At 46.0% G+C, this 17351-nt stretch overlaps 2 protein-coding genes across 5 annotated transcripts; both read right to left on the reverse strand.

Moving 5' to 3' along the window:
• Positions 1-478: 478 nt before the first annotated feature.
• On the reverse strand, positions 479-7700 carry tia1 (TIA1 cytotoxic granule-associated RNA binding protein). 4 transcript variants are annotated; one of them, XM_053853212.1, is made up of 12 exons: positions 7508-7700; positions 5738-5834; positions 5279-5377; positions 4876-4930; positions 4131-4218; positions 3953-4028; positions 3776-3881; positions 3208-3306; positions 3056-3140; positions 2861-2984; positions 2619-2764; positions 479-1928 (listed from the first exon to the last, which is right to left on the reverse strand). In XM_053853212.1, exons 1-12 carry the CDS (start codon positions 7531-7533, stop codon positions 1790-1792), a joined length of 1140 nt encoding a protein of 379 aa, XP_053709187.1. In that variant the 5' UTR covers positions 7534-7700; the 3' UTR covers positions 479-1789. The 4 variants fall into 4 exon arrangements, with proteins under 4 accessions (XP_053709187.1, XP_053709185.1, XP_053709186.1 ...); XM_053853210.1 differs by having other exon boundaries at positions 2846-2984; XM_053853211.1 differs by having other exon boundaries at positions 2625-2767; positions 2846-2984.
• A 901-nt stretch (positions 7701-8601) lies between these two features.
• On the reverse strand, positions 8602-11554 carry dtwd2 (DTW domain containing 2). Its single transcript, XM_053845230.1, has 6 exons — positions 11350-11554; positions 10759-10849; positions 10172-10266; positions 9682-9880; positions 9247-9375; positions 8602-9169 (listed from the first exon to the last, which is right to left on the reverse strand). The coding sequence occupies exons 1-6, from the start codon at positions 11511-11513 to the stop codon at positions 8990-8992; spliced, it is 858 nt and encodes a 285-aa protein (XP_053701205.1). The 5' UTR covers positions 11514-11554; the 3' UTR covers positions 8602-8989.
• Positions 11555-17351: the final 5797 nt, after the last annotated feature.

Raw genomic sequence — 17351 nt, forward strand, 5'->3', positions numbered from 1 at the left:
TTTTGTACTCAGGAGCATTTAATTGTATGGGAATTTCTCTTCGGAGATTAATAAAGTATTTATCTATTTCAAATTCAGCAACACAATTGTTTTCATGAACTGTAAGCTCTTATTGAATACATTATAACACCCTCATTTTAAAGTGTCCTGCATGCAAGGAGTAATGTCTCAGTATAAGGTGCCTGACATTTAAATCGCAAGGTTTCGGCATTGTTTTTTTTCTCATATATAAAAATAGAAATAATACTCTTAATCTTAAATGTGAGCTAGATTTCAAGCTTAAGATGACAACCAGTTCAATAATACAGTCAGAACATCAGAGTGTCAAGCGGTCACTCCAAGGTCAAAAATGTCATCCGTTTTAAGCATCAGCATTTAATGGAACAAAGCAAAAACACAAGTTTACTGAAGCATCAACAGAACTTGCCTGGCCGAAACAAACATGGAAACATTCTTAGGCACCGCCCACTCTGATGGATTTGGTTAAAAAAAAAAAAAAAAAACTCACAGATAAGGCAACATGAGGATTTCCTTCTTGACTATTAAAATGATGGCGGCCACAGTGCAAAAAAAAAGTTGTTTCTTTATAAAAACAATCATTATTTAAGTTTAAAACAGAATAACTTAAACGATGAATCACTCGTCGCTCTGACTGCAGAGTGTCGGCAGCGGCTGCACGCAGACCGGAGTGGGACGCTGCCGTTGAGGGCGGAACCGGACCGTGCTCCCTTCAAACGACGTGTTGTCTTTATACAGGTACAATTGAGCAGACTGGTTATTTACATTAAATGGTTTTACAAAAAAGAAAGTGGAATGCAAACTAAACTTAAAATAAAAACCAGTATTTCTTTACTTTTTTTTGCGAAAACAACTTGTGCAATATTTTTCTGCCGGTAAGTAAGATAAGAGTGGCAGTAATCCCTGCAATTTTGTTTGAGTTATTGAAATCTAATTTTTGAAAAAAAAAAAAAAAAAAAAAAACGACAGCCACTTTTTTTTTTAGATAAGAAAACAAAATGTTCAGCTTCACCGCAACATTTCGGTGACCGACAGTTCAGAGAAGAAAAAAGGCGAAAGCTCTTTGTACAATGTCAGCATTCTTGAAGTTGCTCATGACGAACAAAGGGAAAAGAAATGACACCATCGGCGTTTCTGTAGCAAAAACAATTAAAAATGGCGTAGTCCTTTTTTGTTTACAAGGAAGGTGTGTGTCATCGGTCCATGCACACTCACACACGTGGAGGTTCAGGCTCCAGAGCTCAGTCAGTGACGTTTGGTGGTGTAAGCTGCTTGGATTCTACTTTCCATCCATTTTCTCAGTGATTCCAACATTTCACAGAATGACTCGACACCCTGAGAACTCGCTTCACTTCTTCGTAAGTGTAGGATGGTGAAAAGGGGCGGGACGTGTCAGGGACTTCAGTGGTACTCAATTCTGCCCCGGCTCTTTGGCTGGGAAACAAAAACCTGAAGTTTGAATTTAGCAACATGACTTGATTGGGCGTTACAAAAATACAGAGATGGGTCCAGGAATGCGTCAGCGGTGGCAGTTTGGACAGTGGGTGAGTCTGACGGCGACCAGCTTCTGTGTCATAAGTATAGTTGTGTGTGTCTATGTGTGTGTGGTGTCTGTGTGTGTGTGTGTGTGTGTGTGTGTGTGTGTGTATGTGGTGTCTGTGTGTGTGGTGTGGATCCGGAGCACGAGGTGGCGCTCCGTCCCCACAGCAGAATGTCATCCTCGCAACTTTGGAGGTGATGGTGGTGGGGGGGGCGTGTGCACGGTGGGCGATCAGTGGGTGTGGTATCCGGCCGTGCCCATCCCGGCCTGGTTGGCAAGAACTGTCCCATTGACCCCCTGACCCGGTTCCACCATCCCGCCGTTGCTCACGGCGCCGACACCAGTCCAGCCGGCACCAGCAGGTAGATGACTGCAGATGGACACAAGGGTCAGAATCCACACATTCGCGAGACAAACAAAAATACTAAACACAATGGCACGGATCAGAACATAACTACCAACTGGTTCTTCTGAAATACACTTCTAACAATGTTTCATTCAAAGAGTTTTTAACTCAGGAGAAGAAATCACATACGTCTCCTTGGAACATGATGTTGGTGGATGATAGAGATTTGTAGTTCGAGTGGAGGGGGTGGACGTACAAAAGACAGAATACAAGTGTAAATGACACGGAGGAGTCAGAGTGGAAATGCCAGTATTTGAGGTCAATAGCCCAGGTGAACAGACAGCTGAGAACAGTAAGAGCAGCAGGGTGGAGACACCTATGATGTCAGAGCAGCATGGTCATGATGTATGACTCAGGAGTCAGAGTCAAGAGATGAAGATATTGAGGTTATCATTGGGGAAAAGGAGAAGTTCAGAATAGAGTATATGAGAGGGAGAAGTGTGGAGACGAAGTTATGGAGGTACAATGGGTTGTTGAGAGAAGAGGCAGGGATGGACCACGGGTGTTTGAGATCGAGAAGCATACGACAAACAGTGAGGGCCATGATGAAGGCATGACTCAAGCAGATGTGGTGGAGATGACCGACATCAGAGCACCAGCATCTGTGGTGGGCTGAACTGAAATCACAAAGACTTTGCGAGGTGTGCGACTCACTTGTACCCCTGCTGGTCCCAGGTCTGCCCGTAGACACCGTAGCCAGGCATCTGCCATCCGTTGGGCACGTACTGGCCTATCTGTTGTGTGTTGTTGTACCACTGACCCCACTGGGCGTACGGCTGGGCTGCAAAGCTCACTGTGTTCTGCTGAGCAGCACAAGAACATGGCACTTTAGTCAAACAACTGGGCCCAGCTGAGGTCGGGGGGGGCGAGCTGGGACTGACCTGTGGCATCTGTACCTGCTGGATGGGGCTGACCATGTCCGTCGTCTCCTTGCCCCAGTAACACTTGACAATGAAACCTTCCACGGACGTGCCGTTGACTGACACAATGGCGTGAGCCGCTGCCTCGTGTGAGTTGAACCTGTAACACCGGCTGCAGTTGTCATACCAACACACCACACAGACCTGCTGAACATCTGGTCGTGACGTTACCTCACAAATGAGTAGCCTTTGTCTGGGAAAACACGGATCTCCATGATTTGGCCGAAAGGCGCGAAGGTCTGTCTCATGATTTGCTCTGCGAACATTGACAGTTCAGCAACATTTGACCCTAAAACCCAAGATCCCCACTGACGACGACTCACCAGTGAGACCCACTGTGACCCCTCCACAGTAGACGGTGCAGTTGCTTGGACTGGACTGACCCAAGACCTCCTCAAAGGACAACTGCTTCGTGTTTGGTGCTGAAGCCACAGAAGAAAGGTAGATGTTATTACACAGTTTTAGCGTAATATATAGTGTAAGCACACATATTGATCTACAAGCTCCAAGTGACATGATCTAGAAAAGTGGCAGGAAAGGAGCATCTCCTCCCAGACGCTCACAGCACCCAGAGATGAGCAGATTGAGGAAGTCAAATAGAGGAACTGTAGGGTCAGGGACTTCCGTCAAGGCTGGTTGCACAGCTGATGACCTCAGAAAACATGATATATGATAGCTATATGAGCCGTAGTCTTTTAACATCATGAAATTAAAGCAGCATTATAAACCAAAAACGCCGGGTGGATGACAGACGAAGAGTGGAGGTGATGCTATTAGACATGGGGACATTCACAGTGGAAACGATGATGCAAGCTGAAGTAAGGAATAAAACTGATCAGACATGATGGAATGATGCAAGAATTCAAAGGAGGGGGTTCAGGACAGACTCACATTCACTGGCAGATTTGGGGGCGGGCTTCCTTGTGGCCCAGTTGGTTCTAATCTGCCGGCCCCCGAGCCACTGCCCTCCCATCTGCTGTATGGCATTCTCTGCGTCCTGATAACAGAGGAAACACCGGTGAACCACGGCATCTCGCAGCAGTCACACGAGCTGGATCTGTGACTCACCCATTTGTTGAAAAACGAGACAAAGCCGTAGCCTTTGGACTTGCCTGTGGCCAGGTCCTTCACGACCCGGCAGTCGCTGTGGGCACACGAGCCGAGACGTGTCAATGTGTTGAAAACATCAAGCTCACAGAAGGTTTACATTCACAGTGTGAACCCTGGGAAAAGGGCATGAACTTACGATATTTTCCCAAAGGGAGCGAACGCTGCTTTGATGTCATCTGTGGTGATTTCAGGACTGAGGTCTCCGACAAAGACATGGAAGTGACCTGGGAAAAAAAAGAGTGCAGTTAGTGTCTTTCCTTCACAGCCTTTCTCACAGGAGGACAGTTAAGCAGTGTCATTTTCTGACCTACCTGCTGCAGAATCAGCAGGGTGTGTGTGTGTCACGTTTTAATGTTGAACAATACGTTCAATGGAATTACAGCTAATCTTATATTCTGATATCATCATCCAGGTGTGAGTCCCACAGCCATGAGCTCCTGAGAGTGTCCACACTAAATTCTTCATCAACAACAGGGGCTTCTGCAGAACCTCCCAGAGTTAGAACATGAGAAACCAGAAACAAGCATATGTTTAAGGTGGAGCTCCCCCTGGACACACATCAACCCTGAGAAAGATAACATGGCTGAATGAAAACGCCGTGACCATCTGTGAGAAAGCCTCGCTTCTGCATCTCTTATCTTACCTCCCTTTGTTTCTGCACCCGTTCTCACAGGAGAAAAGGCAGTATGATTGAACGCTGACTGAAGAACTGACTGGCTTTACGTATAACTGACAATAATAAAGTCCTAACATTATTGAGCATGCAGTGTGGCAGACCCTCTGGAATAAAAGAGATAGGTACCATGTAGAGGACAGGAAAAAAAAGCAAAAGTTGCTAAGCTAATAACTGGAACAGAGGTGAGGATTCAAACTGGACTTACTGCTTGTGTCCTTCTTCTGGCTGGTCGGAGTCGTGGCCCAGTTCACTTTCACCTCCTGCATCAAACAGAGGAGACAAAGGAATGTCAATTCAGAGCAGGTGATATCAGTACTTGATTGCAACTCTGTCACTACAGAATAATACTCTTCAACCAGGAGGTGACCACGCCGCATGGATAAGTGCGGCGGTTCACTTGTTTATCTTGTTGTGTTCTCCTGTCAGGCAGAGCATTTCAGGATGTGGCAGCAGATGAGGAGGAACCTCTCGTTGCAGGAGGGAAACCGAGAGCACACTCTGTATGGTTTGGGTTTAACATGATTTTCCAGCCGCGTGATTCCACGCCCGCCCGCCCGCCCGGCCCAGTCCAGTCCGCCTGGACTCCTCAGTGAGGCACGATAGCTTACCTTGCCCAGGATTTTCCGACCATTCATGGCTGCGATTGTAGCAGTGGCATGTCTATGCTCATAGAACTCCACAAAGCAGTATGGATCGTGGCCTTGTGTCTGAGGGGGAGACAAACGTAAGCATCCAACATATTTCACAGCGTTGACATCCATTTACGGTAATGAGATGAGCAGCACAGCAAAGTATGATTTGTCTGATGTTCCAAACAAGTTTGTTTGCCATCACAGATGACTTGGACTTACAATGCAGTTAAAAAACGTAAATTTTAATCACTGATTTGGATCTGAAGTCAGAACCAACAGCTCATCCTGACAATTCTGAACCCGAAGGGTGAAAATTTGTTTTCCCCCAGAAATAGTGATTTTAAAGTTCTTTCTCCATCCCAGGTTTTCACAGCAGTTATTGCTGAACGTTGCTCTCTCCACAGTTCATCTGCAAACAACATTGGTTGAACTCACATCTACTATCATTTTACAGCTCTTGCAGGGTCCAATTTGGCCAAACAGCTCCAGGATCAGAGCTTCTGTCACGTCCCGGGACAGATTCCCGACATACCTGTACAAACAGACGAGAAGTTTGGTCACACATGCGGCATCAGTTAAGTCCGACTGAGTGAAGAGAATTGCCAAAAGATGAATTTACAAATCCAAACATGATCCAGCCCTCAAACACGTTTTGGCATGGTGACAATAGCAAAGAGTTGCAGAAGCAAACAGCTAGAAATTGGTGTAGTAATCGACATGCCAGTATTTACAGGAGTAGAGATGAAACCTTTTCAGTTGTAACATGGAACATCAAGTTGTTTCACAATTAAAAAAACAGTTTATAAAAACAAAAAGGTGGGTCTGTTGCCTCTGTCTGAGCTAACCTACATTTGCCAACAGGACAAGCACTGTGTGCAAACATGTACATATAAGAAATCCACGTCAGTCAATACTGTTTAAACATTCTTTAAAGCTGTCAACATCGTGAAAATAGCAGCATACGAACACGGCACATGCACGGCTGGAATTGTCTAACGGACTTCGGAGATTTAGTTCAACTTGGAGTTTGATAAGCTCCGACGAGATGCAACTTTTTCTCTCCGCATGAACAACAGCTACAGATTCACAAAGGTGCTGTGCCATACTGGTTACTACCTGGCTGCATCTACTTTCTGTTGTGTTTTAACTAACTTCGTTTTGCCTTTGTACTGCTTCAACAACCACTTCCCAGCTCAGGGGCAACAAAGTAAACGACATGAAAGACAGTGAGGGCGACTTCACATGACTCCTTTGAATTTAAATAACAATACAGTACAACACAAACAACCGAAACATTGTGTAGAAACGAACTATATTCATCACGTCCTTGATACGACTGGGATGGATGAGCAAACACACCACACTGTACTCACCAACACTCACCTCACTTTGAGGCGAAGAAAGTCCAAACTAGTCCCCGACCACAAAGCTTCCACAAAATGTATTAAAACAATTGTTCTGCCTGCTTAAGTCCCTAGGTAGATTGCTGCTACTATTCAGGTTTAAACGAACACGACAAAACAGGATTGCGTTTTACGTGTCCAACTTGAAGTCAATGAATGACGACAACAACAAGTCGAGTTTCGACCAGAACGCCATGATATTGTCAAGACAAAGCTAACAGTGGCCTGGTATCGGTGTTAGCTTTGACTAGCAACAAGCTAATCTCAGCCAAGTAATTAAGGCGCCCAATTCCAATATTTTACGATTGTGTGAGTTTAATATTTTTTACTATCGTGAGGTTTGGGAGGCAATATTTACTGCATTTGAGATTCATTGTTTTGTATCAGCTAACGACGCAAAGCTAAGAGCTAATAACATGTAAACGATTGTGTCCTGCGAATCCGTGCCAAATGGTGATGTGGACCTCTTTGTTGCCATGTATCGGATTTAAAGCACTACACACGTTATATATATATATCATTCATATTTGGGAACCGCGGTCCTTGTTAAGGGTTTTTTGAATTAGCTTCCCAGCGACTGGTCAGAGACTGCTACGGGTGATGACAATGATGATTTAGACTTAAATGAACAGAACACGAGGTATATATTTGGTGTCCATTGGAAGAGCTTTGATCCAGTGAGCGACAATAACACGCCGCGAAAGAGAGGAGTGGATGTTTGAGGACGGAGGTTCGGTATCCACGGCATGTTACGTGACCAACACAAGCGGTCAGCTAGCGGCGGAGACCCTCGAATACTTACAGGGTTTTGGGCTGTTCATCGTCCATTCTGTCCAATTTGCTGGCCGAGACCGAGTCGCAGGCCTGGTAGCTAATCCACGACTGTCGCGGGCAGCTGCCGGAGACACCGATCAGCGATGTTGTTGCGCAGTATGAAGTGATTTGCCGCCGCTGCTAGCTCCGCCGTGAACAATGGGTGGCCGATCCAAGATGGCGGAACTGCCGGGACTACCAGCGATGGCGCGTGCGCAGTAGCTCCCACAGTTACACTTGACGTCAGTTCAGCTGGAAGTGTTTGTTTTGATAAAGTCTCGTTAATATATCTATTCGCCATAGTTAAATGCGTTTGATGATAATACGTTAACTCAACGCAGTTAAACATTTCGCTTCAAAAGAAGTAGGAAAAAATGTTTAAGGGGGGATGTTCTCAAATCGGGCGTCTTGTTCGCTAGTGACAGGAGGACGGAGCATGTTGGAGCTTTGTAGTGAACGAAAGACGTTCGTTTTCAAGACTGAGGATTTTCTCAGCCTCGACTCTGTTTTAGAGGGAGAAGCTCAGTCTTCCAGGAGAGACTTGGTGTAGGACCTCCACCCCTCCAAGAGAAGACAGATGAGGGGGCTCACAGTTCTCAGTTGGAACACCAGGAGAAGTGGAGGGAAGCCTTCACTTCGACAAGTGCCTCTGCCAGCTGACTATAAACCTGCAGATGAGTATCTTGTCTATGTGTTCTAGAGACCTGTCCAGGGTCTCCCAGTCTCTCACCCCAAGAACATGAACCCCATGTGACCTTATTTTAAGGTGATAAGCTTTCTCCAATGAATGAGTGAGGACTCATACATCCATCTTTTGACAGATGTATGCCTTCTCGTGTGATCTTAAGCTGTCCTCAGGAGTGACAAGGTCAGACAGGAGTACATCAGGGAGGCACGTGGAGAAGTTTGGAGACAAAGTTAGGGAGGACAGATGGATCGTGCAGAGGAGAGACAGAGCTGGACCAAGATTGCTCAAGATGGAGACTTGGAGGACAAAAGTGTATTCTGAGAGGATGAGGACAACAGGTGAAGGACTTGCTGTGGATATTCCAATCAGGTGGAAATGAACAAAGAAACAATCAGTCTGTGAAAAACAGATTTATTGCTACAAAATAAATTGATCAAACAGATCTTAGAGAAAGCAACTTCAGAAGTTTGATAGTTGCCATCGGTGCGCCCTGTTGTTGCCATGACAACCGCCATGCGCAGCACCAGATTCCCTTCATTCACAAGCAAGGGTTCATAAAGGTTTCAAACCCTCGGCAACAAACACTTATTTGTGCCGACTGCCACGAAAATACTCTTCATATAAATAACACAAAGCAACAGACTCCTCCTGGGATGAACTGCTCTGAGGGAGACTGGATGCGACCACCGAGGCTCAGCGCTCCACGTCACGTCAGAACCTGCTCCCAAAAGCTGAGCGACGATCAGCGACTCGTTTTCACTCGGCTTCGGTCTGGCCCAGCTCTCATCTGGGGCAGATGTGCCGGTCTGTCAGCAGTTTCTCCATCATGTTGAGTTTGCGTTTGTTCTTGGGCATGGGTTTGTCGTACAGGCCGTTCTTCAGCAAGTGTTCTTTGCTGTGATGTACCTGGGCTCCGTGCTGCAGCTGGAAGGAGCACAGCGCTTGAAGGGGGCGGAGCATCACCTGATGACACAGAGAGAGGGTCAAAGTAATTACAGTTACTGCCAGAGAATTAAGACAGTGGACGTTGTTCAACTCACCTCGTGGATGCTCTCATCACGCTCCAGGATGGACAGGGCGACGGCGGCACACTCCAGCGTGGACAGGCAGATGTTAGAGGGCTGAGTTCGGATCACGTACTGACTGCAAAGGGTTCTATTCAGCTGCACCTGGAGAAGCAGAGCGTTGATCACGTTCAAGCACAAGCAGGTCCGTTAAGTCTAAAGTGGAATTTTTTTGAGGAAAAAAATCTCAATATTTCCGAACCAAACCGCGCCCCCAATTCACCTTCGCCACACAGAATTTCCTGCAGTCGTGTCCAGACGATACAAAAGAATCCCTCAAACAAAAACCTAACTAGAAAACCACTCAGAGAACGCAAACAGTTCTACATCATCTCTCCGTCACAAAAAGCCATTTATTACCACCCAGCCTTAATCCAAGTCTGACAGTTCATCGTGACTTTGCCCGTTTACCTGCTTCGGGATATGGAACAGGCTGTTTTTGAAGAACAGCTTCTTGGCCTGTCTCCACGTCCCATCCAAAATGATGACATTGTAAGCGCCTTTGCCCAGTTCTTCAACCTGTACCAGCTCGTCGAGGTTCTTGGACTTGGGACCCGGGTAGAGGATCAGAGTCCGACTGTCTCTGCACACAGACGCCAGCTCGGGATTCCTGATGAACAAAGAAATCAATCAGAACTTTTACAGAGACTAGGAATGAATGTTGGACACATTTTGCTGTGAGATTTTAAGCATCAGAATTTTAATATGAACTGAGAAGATTAAACACAAGAGGTGCTTCAGTAAAAAATGTAAATCGCTGGGGCTTTCATTCAAAAGAAACTTAAAAGTGAGTCGACAGTTAAATGAGAAAAGATTACAAAAAAATCGGCTACTTTACTATTTGAATTGTTGCTCAAGACAAAACAAACAGTAAAATAAAAGCTCAGAGAGAAATGTTTACTTTGTGTCGTTGAACTGCCTCCCGACGATGACTTCACACTTCCCTGGAGGCAAACAAGCAGCCAGAAGTGGAACAGTGCGAAGAACCCGACTCTCCTGAAGTAGCAGAGAAAAGATTGATGTCATTAGGTCTCACAGAAGCTATCAGTGTCATCATCAGATCTTACATCATTAGAGAAACCAGCAACACTGATTCACATCAGGAAGCATGTACCTGGTGTTTTTAATATCCATGAGTATTTGGGACATTGGAGTTCAACTCTTGTGAGGAGAAAGAGTTGTTGTTGTATGGTTGGTTGTATGGTAGTGTTGAAATAAACTTCTCATCTTCTTCATCTGACTATGTCATACTGTAACTACGAAAAAAAAACTCCAAAAGTCTGCAGCCATTTGAGTGTACATTTGTGCTGAAAGGTGTCACAATCAAGTGTGCAGAAATGTACCTAACCTTGGTGTGTAACTGAGCAGTTGGTAAAAGTACTGTGCATGAGCATCCAGGTGCAGTTTGTGACAGTGCACACCATTCTTTATATACATGTGTCTAATCATCTGTACCGATCAAGCAGGCAGCAGAGAACAGTGACTCACCTCAGCTGGGTGCTGGACTATGTAGAGCTTGGTGGACACCTCCAGGGGTTGCGGGGGGAGATAAGGGCACAGACACACCTTCTCAGGGCGCCTACATGAAAGCAGACATGTCAACGTGGTTTCCATCCAACCAGACTTCAGAAATCATTTGAAATTTCTATACGTCCAGTCGCAGAGGCAACAGCCACATTTATGATGTCGGGCCTACTCTCTCTCACAAGACAGAGTGAACTCCAACCCTCTACAGTGTGTTTTCTCACACATTTCTCAATTAAACGCTGCATTCATTTCGACACCCATTAAACGCCGAAGAAGAATGAAATGTGGACAGCCGACCTGAATGTAGCCTTTCCAACGTTACTGAATTAGACGCGAATACAAACCTGTCTGAGTTCAATCCATAACCAACCAACCAGAAAACATTTCACTATCAATACATTCGTGGGGTAACATTGACATCGCACCACCCATTCACTCATTCTTTTAACGCTCAGTTGAACGTAACAGAACAATTTTTATTCAAACTGGGAGCACCGGGGTCTCTGAAGTCCAGCAAATTAGCATTTGTTAGCATCACTAGCATCAACTCACCGGCACCGTAAACACGTTGGTCTTCTTTCTTCAGCCTCGCACGGAAGCTCAGCTAAGTCCACGAAAGGGTCCACAAAGCCATCTTCTGTTGACACACCGTCGGTCGACTCTTGTTGTGAGTCTTGTAAAGTTATAGAGGAGCAGAGACTCGCCACATTTTCCATTGCTGAGCTTGTATGTGTGTATGAACTCGCTTCCGGTGGGCGGAGACTTCTGTGAGCCAAACACGGGCTGTACGTGTCATCTGCGCATGCACACACGTGTCATCATCGTTACGTCACTACGGTGGCCGTCTGGTCGCTTCGTGACAAAGAAACAGGTTCTAAACTGAACTTGAGTAGAAGAAATATTCGCTCGGATAAACACAAACTATGCATCTGAAATTTTATAAAGCAATCTCAAATAGATTGTATTTTTTGTTACAGCTCTGAAAGGGCTTTTAAAGGTTCTTGCCCAAAGAAGGTAGCACTCGAATGAATAGATGTTTCCAAGACGCACATGAAGACAGCATGATCAGGTTTAAGGAACCCTGATCAGTGTTGTTCTTCCAATGTGATGGGGGAAACACCACTGTTTTCTAAAGTCATCCTGCAGCTAGCAATCTGAACAGGTCCGCGGACGCCCCAGGGTTTATCTCCAGCTCTCAGTTGTGTTGCCGTTCATCACTCAGGGTTGTTACTTCACCATGTTTGTAGTGAAGGACATGGAACATTCAAGTATGTCGACCGACTTGTCTGTCATTTTCACCATCTGAGCTGCCAATCGTGACAAAGATGACCATGCCAGCATTCCTCGGGTCAAAGGTCGTGAAATGGAGTGGAGTTCTAAGGTGTGCAGTGAAGGACAGTCTGCTACAAAATGTTTATTGATCACTTTCCAAAATACCAGTCTAAATAATGACAGGGATAAGACAAACTGCTGATCTCCATGGTGACTTAGCTGCTCCTACATGTCGATGTTCTCATGATCAAATCGAAAGACCAGCAAAAGTATGAGAGGAAAACTTCCAAAAAGGCTTGTCTAACTAATTTTACACAAGGTTGTCCAGTTCACATAGTGAGGTGTCAGGTTAGCTCGTGAGGCTTATTTTTATCTCCGCCCAGATGTCCCTCAAACACACACTCTCTGGCAAGTGACAAAAACAGCCCCAATAAAACTGAAGATTTCACAATTTATTTCACCAAACAAAAACTCCGACTGCACCTTAGCCATCACTTCCTTTGTGACGGGATTATGTCTGAGTTCAGTTGAAGATTATTCATTTTATTTTGCGATTTGTTTTGTCAAAATGCAGGCGCTGTTATGAACTTGTCCCCAGGAAAAGTGAAGGAAGTGGACGGATAAAATGTACCTTTCTACCAACCTTTTTTTCCTGATGACCACCATCGTGTTAAGATTTTCGCCCATCCTTTTGGGATAATACAATCAAGTTCAAATGCAAAACACAACATATTACAACATATTACTGCAAAAAGACCTCCAGACCAGACCACTGAAGAATCAGATCAGATCTAGAACTAACTAACTTATAGTATGATACAGTTTCCTTTATCTTTGACCTGCTCCGTTGATGAAGTGTCTTTTGGTTTCTCTGGATCGACTCTGCCTTTGTCTGATTCTGGTTCAGTTTCTTGTCTCACTTCCTCTCTTTCCTGTTCCATCTCCACAGTCTCTGTGTGAAAGGCTTGAACAAAGTCTGATGTGGGGCTCTGTGTTGCTTCGTCTTCCTCACCTTCATCTGCAGTCTCAGCCGGAGAGGCCTTCTCTTTCTCTTCCTCCTTCTGCTCCTTTGACCCAGCGTCTTCCTTTTCCAGCGCGTCGGCAGGAGTGAGTGGTGTCAGATCCAGACAAGCTTTAGGTGCGGCTGGCGTCTTCCTTCTGGGTGGTGCCACTGGTTTGAAAGTTTCAGCATCACCTCCTTGTGTGTCTGGATCTGTCCTGCCAATGTATTGTTCTGACGCTGTGAGGTAATCATCTGTGCTTTCCCAGTCGTCGGAGAGCAGCTCTAAATCCGGGAGGCTGATGGGCTGCAGAGGCGCTTCAGGAACTTTGTCAACTTGTATTGTGACGGCCTTGCTGGTTGACAATTTTCTCTTGGTAACGCTTGCTTGCGTCGTGTCCTCCTCCTGAGACCGAGGGAACGGTTCGATATCACAGGGCGAAGAGTTTGCACTGGACCTGAAGAAGTCAGTTATTTCCTCCTCTGATTCCGGAATCTCACTTTTGTCAAGCTTTGATAGGAAACTGCCAAAGTCAAATAAGTCCTGGGTCAGTACGCGAGGGTCTTCACCAGGACCCTCCTCTTTCGCTGTGGATTCTACTTCAACGACAGGGGTCTCATCTATGAGGGCGTACTTCTCCAGGTAGCCCCTTGCTTCCCGATCTGACTGCCTGCTGTGGAATGACTTCTCAGAGCTCAAGCTTTCTGCATCCTCCTCAGGTACGCGATAGCCGAGTGCCTCCTCGTAGAGGTCTGTGTACAGAAACGCCATGGCTTTGGGCTCTTCGAGCAAAATGGGGTCAATGATTTTAGGTGGTCCTTCGGGTAAATAGATAGGAGTCAGTATGTCCTCCTGGCTTCCAAACAAAGTCGACCCACTAGGTTTTGATGGGAGCCGGACTACCTTCACCGTGTCCTCTTTCTCCTGAGGACTTTGACTGAGGAGGTCTTCATTACCACCATAAAATACTTCGTCCATATGCTCAGCGTTGATTCCCTCCAGGCTGACTGTGTCTGATTTTTCATGATCTAAAATTGCGGGGGGCAGCTGTACTGGTCTCTCTTGGGTGTCAAGGTACCCCTCTTTCGCTGGTTCTCCCTCTTCATGTGGAGTAATAGCAGGACCTCCTGGAGCCTGAGCATCAACCAATGAGAACGCCTCAAAGTAATCCTCGCTCCTGGCTGCCCCCCGACCAAGAGGTCGAGCTACCGGGGCCCCAGGTGGGTCCATAATATTTGGACGAACAAGATGCCTTACATGTTCACCCGCAACTGCTCCTGACCCAGTCACCCGCGTCAAGTCGTTGCTCAGGTCATAGTCCTGGTCAGATGAGTCTTCAGTAGGTCTATGTGTTTCTTCTAGATAAGACAAGTTGTCTTCCATTTTGTTGCTCTCCTCTTCATCAATGGTTGCTATCTTTGGAGGAACAATGATGTTCAGGATTTCAGAGCCTTCAGAGACTAAGCTAAACAACATTTGATCTCTGTCTACCAGCTGCTCAGGCACGTCCTCTTCGTCTCCCTCGTCATCCAGTCTCACATTCGGTTGTGAGACCTCCACTAACTCTGGTCTCCCAGAGATGTTGTCGAAACTTTCAACCATGAAGCGCCTTTGTTTATCTGCTTTGTTCTTCTGGGTGCTATCCTTGACTCTTTTCCTCCTCGTCATCAGCTCCTCGTCCATGACGAAGATAATCTTTCCCGCCGGGTGAGAGCCGGTGGCGGTGGCCATGGTGCTCAGCTCTGCCGTAGGGTACCCGGCCTCTGATGCCCAGGGGGTGGCACAGCGACTCGGAGTGGTCTCCCATGCGATGCCGCTGTCTTCACCTTGCATTGCCACCATGGAGAAGGAGGTGTCCATCATCAGACACTGCATTTTGGGCTGGACAGTGTCATCGTGGACGACTTCTCGTAAACTGTAGGAAGCAGAGACAATGTCAAAGGGACCCGTCAAGACAACAAGCTAGATTTATTAACAACCAGAATGGAAGATGGAATGTCATGACAGAAGGTAGGAGATCCCTGATACAAATGCATTTCCTTTAATGGGTGGCAGGCGCCTCCCTTGGAGATAGAATGAGGAGTTCTGTCACTCGGCAGAGACTCGGAGTAGAGTCACGACCTCTCCCCGTTAATAGGTGCCAGGTGAGGTGCTGTGGGCATCATATGAGGATGCCCCCTGGGCGCCTCCCTTTGGAGGTGTTTCAGGAGCGGCCAGCTGAGAGGTGACTGGGTGGAGGACCAAGTTCTCTTCACTGGGAGCATCTCAGGATCCCTCAGTCAGAGCTGGCACATATTGGGCTCAGGCTTGTCGCTATCACAGTTATCAAACGTATTCAACCATTCTCCTCCTCGGGAGGTCCACTGAAAGTAGGAGAGCGAATTCTATGACATGTTTGACCAAAAACAGACCACAAAGTCAATGGAAGAGGGATGAAGTAGGAGTTCCAAGTTCCTCTCACATATCTTTTGAGGCAATGAGCTTTATGAACTCTCCTGATGAAACAATCCTTAGATGTTGAGAGTCCAGGGTGATGCAGTCTCTACATGAGGACAGGATCTGGACCCATAAAGGAAATCTCTCTGGATAGGAGCATCACTGAATAATCTCCCTATTTTATCTCTACAGCCTTCAGTCTTGATATGTAGAACTGACCTGACCTGATGAGGAACATGCTCTGGTGTAACTTCAACTAGATTATTGTATTTCAATTCACTTCCTTTGATAACTTTTCTAGGTTTCTCGATGAAGGCAGCTATACCTGTTTCGAAGTTCCTCCACTTCGTCACCGGTGTCCAGATTGTCTTGCTCGTCCTCCCCGGCTGTCAGCATCAGCATCTCATCAACTTCAGATCGTGACAAATCCTCCATCAGAGAAACCACGGTTGGGGAATATCTTAATGAATCTGTTGTCGTCTCTCGCTTCCAGCCAGCGCCTCCGTGTTGATCACATTCTGAGCCGTCGGGTTTTCATGCTCAGCTTAATCTTGAAATAGAAGAGCAGTCTTCCCAAGTTTCACCTGAAGCATGCAGGACATGCAGGGGGGCCAAACGTGCCAGCTCTCCACCTGACACTCACTCCTGCTCTCCCACGTCTGATGACTCGGATCAACGTGTTTTCAAATAAATGTGAAGAGGTAAAGGCTGTAGCTGGAAAAGTTGCACATCTCAGCATTATTTTTACCTCCAGTCTAAATATACTCGTGGGAGGCCACAGGAGTCCGATGTCAGCGTTGAAACTCTGTCACCACCAGATGAGACAGCAACTCAAAAATAGTCCTTTTCAAGTTCAAATGATGATGTTGGACAACTAAGGATTGGTTGCAAAGTAACGTATTATATCACTATGATACACACACTGGACTGTGTTCATGTCCATGAAAACTTCTACACCAACAAGTCAACTTGATGGAGAGAGACAGGGCCAGCCCACTTAATACGAGACTGATGCAGATGCTCGAGCAGCTCCATCTTCCCGACAAACTTGAATATACTGTACATAACCCTGGGTCACGCTCACTATGCTCTAATGTCATCTGTGTTGCACACTGACGACAGCACCCCTGCATGGCTCTTTCCAAGGTGAGAAGAATGTTAGGACAAATTAAACAATAATAACATTGTTCTTATCCAGACCCGGGCCATGGTGACCCACCTGGTCAGTTTCTGATGATGAAGAAAGAGCTGATCCAAAAGACAAAGCTCTCTATTGTCCGGTGGATTCTTGGCTGACTTGTGGTCACCAGATACCAGAAAAGAGTTTTTGGCTCAGTGGGAATATGCTATCTTTAAATAAATGCACGTTAACCACTGTTTGATAGTGAGAGGCGTCATAGCAGGCTTTCACCAGAAGATGGCCATCAACAGTTACTTATTACTGTGACACGTTTAATTACTATTCCGCGTTTTTAAAGGGATACAAAAAAATCATGCTCATTAAATAAATTAGCATGTTAAATTCTATTCATCATTCAAATGTAGTCACGTATATGACAACAGTTCAAATAACCCAGTGACCATCCATCCTTGTTTCACACCTTTAACTGAGCAATGTCGATGAAAGCCCATATACATGAGTCTGAACAACAAATATCAGGAGGAGGAAAATGAGCTTTAAGTAGCTTTAAATTCTCCGGGAGGAATAGAGGTTTTACTCTGAGTCTCTCCTGGATCACTGAGCCACCAGCTCAAAGAGAACCCAGACAGAAAAAAGTTACATTTGTTGGCAACAAACGTGTCTCCTCTGACACATTCATTAAATTAAGTGGAGTTCAATGCGGT

This window comes from Synchiropus splendidus, chromosome 1, assembly GCF_027744825.2.
Source record: "Synchiropus splendidus isolate RoL2022-P1 chromosome 1, RoL_Sspl_1.0, whole genome shotgun sequence".
NCBI classification, from domain to species: Eukaryota; Metazoa; Chordata; class Actinopteri; order Syngnathiformes; family Callionymidae; genus Synchiropus; species Synchiropus splendidus.

Coding starts and splice junctions, on each gene's coding strand:
- tia1 (XM_053853209.1), bottom strand. CDS start 7,533: ATGGACGATGAACAGCCCAAAACCCT. Junction 5,835..7,507: donor GATGAACAGCCCAAAACCCT/GTAAGTATTCGA, acceptor CTGTTTGTACAG/GTATGTCGGGAATCTGTCCC. Junction 3,141..3,207: donor GGTCACAGTGGGTCTCACTG/GTGAGTCGTCGT, acceptor CAATGTTCGCAG/AGCAAATCATGAGACAGACC.
- dtwd2 (XM_053845230.1), bottom strand. CDS start 11,513: ATGGAAAATGTGGCGAGTCTCTGCTCCTCTATAACTTTACAAGACTCA. Junction 10,850..11,349: donor CCAACGTGTTTACGGTGCCG/GTGAGTTGATGC, acceptor GCTTTCATGTAG/GCGCCCTGAGAAGGTGTGTC. Junction 10,267..10,758: donor TAGTCCAGCACCCAGCTGAG/GTGAGTCACTGT, acceptor CTGCTACTTCAG/GAGAGTCGGGTTCTTCGCAC.